This window comes from Physeter macrocephalus, chromosome 20 (genome assembly GCF_002837175.3).
Source record: "Physeter macrocephalus isolate SW-GA chromosome 20, ASM283717v5, whole genome shotgun sequence".
Taxonomy (NCBI): Eukaryota; Metazoa; Chordata; class Mammalia; order Artiodactyla; family Physeteridae; genus Physeter; species Physeter macrocephalus.
The window spans coordinates 48168775-48174774 of record NC_041233.1 but is presented as its reverse complement, the minus strand read 5'-3'; the positions used below and the strand labels follow the sequence as shown (position 1 = coordinate 48174774).

The window sequence follows — 6000 nt, the reverse complement described above, 5'->3', positions numbered from 1 at the left end:
CGGGCCTCTCACTGTTGTGGCCTCTCCCGTTGCGGAGCACAGGCTCTGGACGCGCAGGCTCAGCGGCCATGGCTTACGGGCCCAGCCGCTCCGCTGCATGTGGGAGCCTCCCGGACCGGGGCACGAACCCGTGTCCCCTGCATCGGCAGGCGGACTCTCAACCACTGCGCCACCAGGGAAGCCCTAGAGTTTTTATGATGGTTATAATGAATAGAAATAACTTTGCACAGTTTCTGGCACACCATAAATGCTCAGTAAATTTTTAGCTATTATCATAATGATTTTGGTTATTGTAAGAATCTTCAATAAAAAGAAAACCCAAAGGTACTTTCTTGGCATAGTTCCTTACGTAAAAAGTGCCCTTTCTTTTTTCTTTCTTTCTTTCTTTTTTTTTTTTAAATTTTTAGCCTTTTATTAAATCTCACTGGGAAGAAAATACTTCTGATGTACCAGTTAAATGAGCAAGAAAGCACACTGAATACACACACACACACACGCGTGTGCGCATGTGCCATATGCCCAGCACTTTGGATGTAATGACAAAGGAGAGAGACTAGCTGAGATTAAAAGTATTATAAACATAATATCCAGGATTATTGAGCACTTTAGCAGATACTGCTGGGTTTTTTAAAGCCAGGAGCCAATCTCCCATTCATATAGACTCTGCTGTATGAGTAAGTGGAAATGTTACGGGCTAAAAAAAATTTATTTCCCAAGTTCCCTTGCAGTCAGAGGTGGCGAATATGGCCAGTAAACAAAAGTCTGCTAGAGGTGACTTCAAGGAAAGCTGCTGAATTTTGATAAAAGAGACACAGCTGACGTGTGCCTTTTCACCTTCATTCTCCCCGCTTCTTCCTGCCTGGAATTCAGAAGCAATGCTTGTAGATGCAACAGCCAGCTTGCAACCTAGGGACAGAAAGCCACATACTAAAGATGGCAGGGCAGGAAGATTAAAGGAGCCTGGTTCCTTCTGCACCCGGTCTTCTCTTTTTATAAATGAGGAAACTGAAGCTCAGAGATGTTAAACAAATTATCCATGGTCAGTTAGCTCTTAAGCAGTGCAGCTGAGATTCAAATCTATGTCTATATGACTCCAGAGGCATCTATTTTCTACTACAGTACAAAGCTTCCTGAACATATTCAGATCTCTTTCTCCCCACATTCACCCAGTATGATGGACAAAGCAAAGCGTGATGGGCAAAACAAAGCGTCCAATGTCTGACGGCAGAGCCACAAATATTACTTACTCGTTCTCTTCATTGACTACCAGCAACCCCAGTCTGATAAGCAAACATGACCACTGATACTTCATCTTCTACTCATGCCAGTAAATAAGGCATCAAACCGTGATAAGCAACTCCTGATGAGTGTCACCAACAAGTAGTTGCAACCCACAGAGAACATCCAAAACATCATGGCCTAATAAGTCAGAGGTCGCAAAGAAATGGTAGGTGTGTTTTGATTAGTCGGCTTGGATGCTTAATTAATTGCCTGAGCTAAGACATATCCCATAATAATTGAGATTTCTTCCTGCTCTTACAAAACCGTGGCCTGAATTCCTAGATGGCACCATTTGACTGGAGCTGCCCCTACTCCAGTACACCGTTCCATTCCATACTGCTTCTCTGATGCTAAGCCAGAGTATCTGTTTCCAATTATCATCAGGTTTGTTCTCTTCTTAATGTCGACTGAAAAAAAAAATGCACAACGTGAGAATTGTGAGTTAAGTTTTATTTGGGGCAAAATGAAGACTGTAGCCTGGGAGACAGCCTCTCAGATAGCTCTGAGGAACTGCTCCAAAGAGGTAAGGGGAGAGGTCAGTATATATATATGTGATTTTGGTGAAGAGGGATACATGCAATCAAGCACACATTTTGGCAGAAGGTTACTCCTGGTCACAAGGAGGTTGCTGCTCGTCACGAGGGGCAGATGTCTCCAGTAATGATTTTACTGCTTTTCTAGATATGAGGAGATGCAAGAAATTGGGCTCATAAAATCTCCTGAAAATATCTAATTATGGGAAGACCTGTTCTGCCAGTTTTTCCCAAAGCACAGAGTACCTCATTCCTGATCTCCACGCTGAACTCCTTTCAGGGTAAGCAGGTCAACGACTGCAGTGGCTGGTGACCTAATCCTTGCAGAGGCAGATGGCAAGTGACAATTTTTAGTTGGCATTATAATAAAAAAATTTTCTCTCTATTAAATATTTGATCTTTATCTAAAACAAAAACTGATAGAGCTGTTCCTTATACCTGGCCCACTTAAAGCATTTCATTTACTTACCAGGAGGCACAGAATTGAAAGCACACAGACATGTGCTTTCTAAGTCTGTTTTCAGATTAACACCCCTTCTAGCTCATTCACAGTAACCCCATTCCATGTGTGTTACTTTAGCAAGCCTTACCAGCAACTGTCAAAGTAAGTATTATCTTTCTCATCATGATAGGATAGGTTAGATGATTTTTAGGAGATCTTGTGTAATTACTGTGTTGGTTAGCATTTTGACTGCTATTTTGTTGATTTGCAAAGTTGTTTTCTCTGAGTACCCTTTTTGGAAAACAGGAATGGGTGAATAGGTAGACCAGTGGACCTTTGTTTCATCTAAATTGGTGACATCATTGCTTCTTCACTACCCTCTTCCTTAGCATTATAAAATGAGCTAATTATTATTGAACACTGTGTCAGGCACAGTGCTAAGGGATTCACATGCATTGATTTGTTTATTCATCATAACAACACTCTGATATCTGTCAAAGGGTAAATTTTTTTTAAGTTGAATCATGACTCACATACAAATATAAAATAAACATATGTCTCTGGTTTTATTTAACATATCAATTAATGATACAATAACTAAGATGTTACAGCCAGTCCAAATGAGAATCCACAGAGCAAATACATTAAGCCATCAGGAATGCTTAAATGAACTTACTTTATTGGTGTAAAACTGATCTTTATCCATGGGACAGTAATCAGTTGCATACCAGTAGACACAATTTGCATTTCTATGAATAAGAACATTTGCATTACTCTGTTTTCTACAAATTATAGAGTTGTGAAATAACTCAAAGACAGTGAAATGCAGAGATAATCTGGATGAATAAACTAGATAGGACACCCACTACTCTTTTCTTATTCTCATTTCAGAGTATTTCACAATTTTTCCTGAGAAGTACTTCTGTTGTTATTCCTCTTTTCCAAATAAGGAAGTTGTAGCCAAAAGAGGTTAAGTAAATTTTCCAAGGTCTCATAACTAGTAAGTAGTGGAGTCGTGTTTGAACACAAGTCTTACTGAATCTGGCAAAAGTAATGCAGTTTATTAAATCATTTTTCCTCTTGGATTTATGATGCTTGAAAAGTTCAGTTCAAAGCAAGCAAGAATCAGAAAATGGAAGCTCACTGTTTCTTGCTTTCTTCTCTATAGATATTATAAACTGGTAGCCTGAATTCAGCAGAAGGAAATTTTTTCATACACAATGTTTAACTTAAAAAATTTTTTTAAGTGAGTTATGACCATTATCAGTTACGTACTGCTGAGCAACAAAATATAAAAAAAAAAAATAGTGGCTTAAAACAACAATAAGAATCTATTATCTCAGTGTCTTAGCTGGGTGGTTCTATCTCATGGTCTCCTGTGAGATTGCAGATGTAATGTTGTCTGCGGCTGTATCATCTGAAGGCTTGACTAGGGACAGATGATTCACTTTCAAGGTGGCTTACTCACATGATCGGCATGATGGTGCTGACTGTTGATGGGAGATCTCAGTTATACCCCACGTAGGCCTCTTCACAGACTGCTTGACTGTCCTCATTTCACAGTGGCTGACCTCCCCCAGTGTGAGTAATCCCAGAGAAAGCAAGACAGTCTTTCATATGTTTTATGACCTCGCCTTGGAAGTAGGTCACATATCATCAATCCCGTCATATTTTATCGGTCACTCAGACCAGCCCTGACACAATGATAAACGTTGTGTAAGTGACTACACAAGGACATAAATACTATAGCCAGAAGATCACTGGAGATCATCTCAGGGACTGTCTATCCCATGAACATTTAAACATCACAAGACTTCACGTAGGAATCTGGATTTCTGGCTGCTCTAGAAAGATCAGATCTGGCAACCCTGCATTCCCACATGACAATAATTAGTTGGAGTTGAATGGCTACCACTCACTTAGAAAGAATATGCACTTCCTGAATTCATCCTGGTTCCCATTCAACTCACTTATGTAACCTCAGCTCTTGTGCCATATCATTGATTTTTGACAAATGAAATGTGTGCAGAGTGATGCAGCGCTTACAGACCTAACTCCTAAAGCATCCATGTGATTGTCCACGCTCTCTGTCCTCTTCCAGCTGCTGGCTGGATAGCCATACTCAGAGCACCTTTGGGAGTCAGGCACTGAAGACGGTAGAGGCTCTGTTAGCCTCATCTCTGACTGCACGGTGCAGAGTTCCCTCTCTCCACACTCGCCCTCACCCCTACTCTGGACTGTGGAGTGAGAAATGAATTTGGTTGCGTTTGCTGTCTCAAGGTACTGAGATTGAGATTTGGAAGTTCTTTTTATGCAACTAGCAATAATACTATAACAAAAGCCACAAATGGGACCTTGAAGTGGGGTACTCCTAAAAAAAAACCCCAAAACCTAAAATAAGTGGCACTGGCTTAGCATGCCAGTTGTGGGAAGAAAGGAAACTGATCCCAGAGGCAGAAAAGGTGGCAATCCATGCTGTGCATGGCAAAACACTTGGCAAAAATTCTTGCTTGAGAGGCAGGCCATATGCTTACAGACTGCTGGCTCCAAGAGAAGCAGTTGGAAGGAATCAAACTGTTAGTGCATTTTGGCCACAAGTGACTGGCAAGTTTTGGCAGTTTGCAGCAAGAAATGAAAGAAAATAGGAAAATTACATAAATTGGGGGTCTTGAAGTAGACTACTTCTAGCCCCCGAATAGTAGATAATAAGAGTGAGAAAACTGTGAGCAACACAGGACTGCTCAGTCACCACCACCTCTTGGCACGAGCCACATCACACGTGGCTTTCCCTTTCAACCTGATAGCATCAAGGTGGCTACCAGTAACAAGAGGGAGCCATGAGGATAAGGGAACAAAGACAGAAAGGATATTGAGAACTATGTCTAGGAAAGTGTTTGGGCTGTAGTTTGTGGCATAGGAACTGTCTAGAAGGAAATCAATGGGAAGCCTGTTAGGTTTCTGAGGAAATAGTATTTCCAAGGAAAACAGAAGTCTGGGACAAAGACTAGTCAAGGCAGGAAACAACAACCAGCTTTGGACTCCCAGGTTTCCATGAGAAGGAAGCAGACTCCAAAATCTGCATAGTCCCAGAGGTAATTTACCCCCTATCACCCACTTCAGATATTGCCACAGAGGATAATGAACAACGAAGAGAATTCCTGAAGAGTGGAACCAGGGGTCACAGAAAAATATGGACAAAACAATGCCTCTCATAGAGGAGAAACAGAGTCCAGTCAAAGACATTTCCCAATGCTTCCTGGTCAGGGAGATGTCACAGTGCCTGACCTACCGCTTTGGACCACTGTCGGCTTTCTGTCTTTCATTTCTTCCCTTTCCGTATGGGACACTGAAGTTCCTTGTCTCTGCTTACCAATGTATATTTGGGGATGAGAAAGGAGCAGGGGGCAGATGACTCCTCTTTTTAGTTTATAAATTACTCAACCAAAAAGAGCCACATGTGAACCAGATAGAGCTGACTGAGCATCACCCAGGGCTTTGAGCTGGATTCAGTGACTTCGGATGATGTTCTAACAAGTGGGGTGGGGAGGAGTTTATTCTATAAGTGAGAGGAAGAATGAAATGGAAAGTTATTGACCAAAAGGGAAAATAGTGGCAGAGACTGACCATGTGTTTTCCAAGGTCATTTCTTTTTCTTCCTAGGCATTAATTTAAACTATATTTCTCAGTCTCTACTGCAATTGGGGTGGGTGTGCGGAGGGGCACGTGACTGAGTTCTGGCCAATG

The 6000-nt window shown here is 41.5% G+C and overlaps 1 protein-coding gene across 9 annotated transcripts in view; it reads left to right on the top strand.

Moving 5' to 3' along the window:
* The window catches only part of PANK1 (pantothenate kinase 1), a 111006-nt gene that overhangs the window by 22298 nt on the left and 82708 nt on the right, over positions 1-6000 (top strand). Inside the window, exon 2 of one of the 9 annotated variants that reach the window (XM_055081413.1) lies at positions 1963-2095. The exons of the other annotated variants lie outside the window; for them this stretch is intronic. Within the exon in view, the coding sequence (XP_054937388.1) occupies positions 2017-2095 (79 nt within the window). The 5' untranslated portion in view covers positions 1963-2016. The remainder of the gene's footprint in view (positions 1-1962; positions 2096-6000) is intronic. 9 annotated transcript variants of the gene reach the window in all.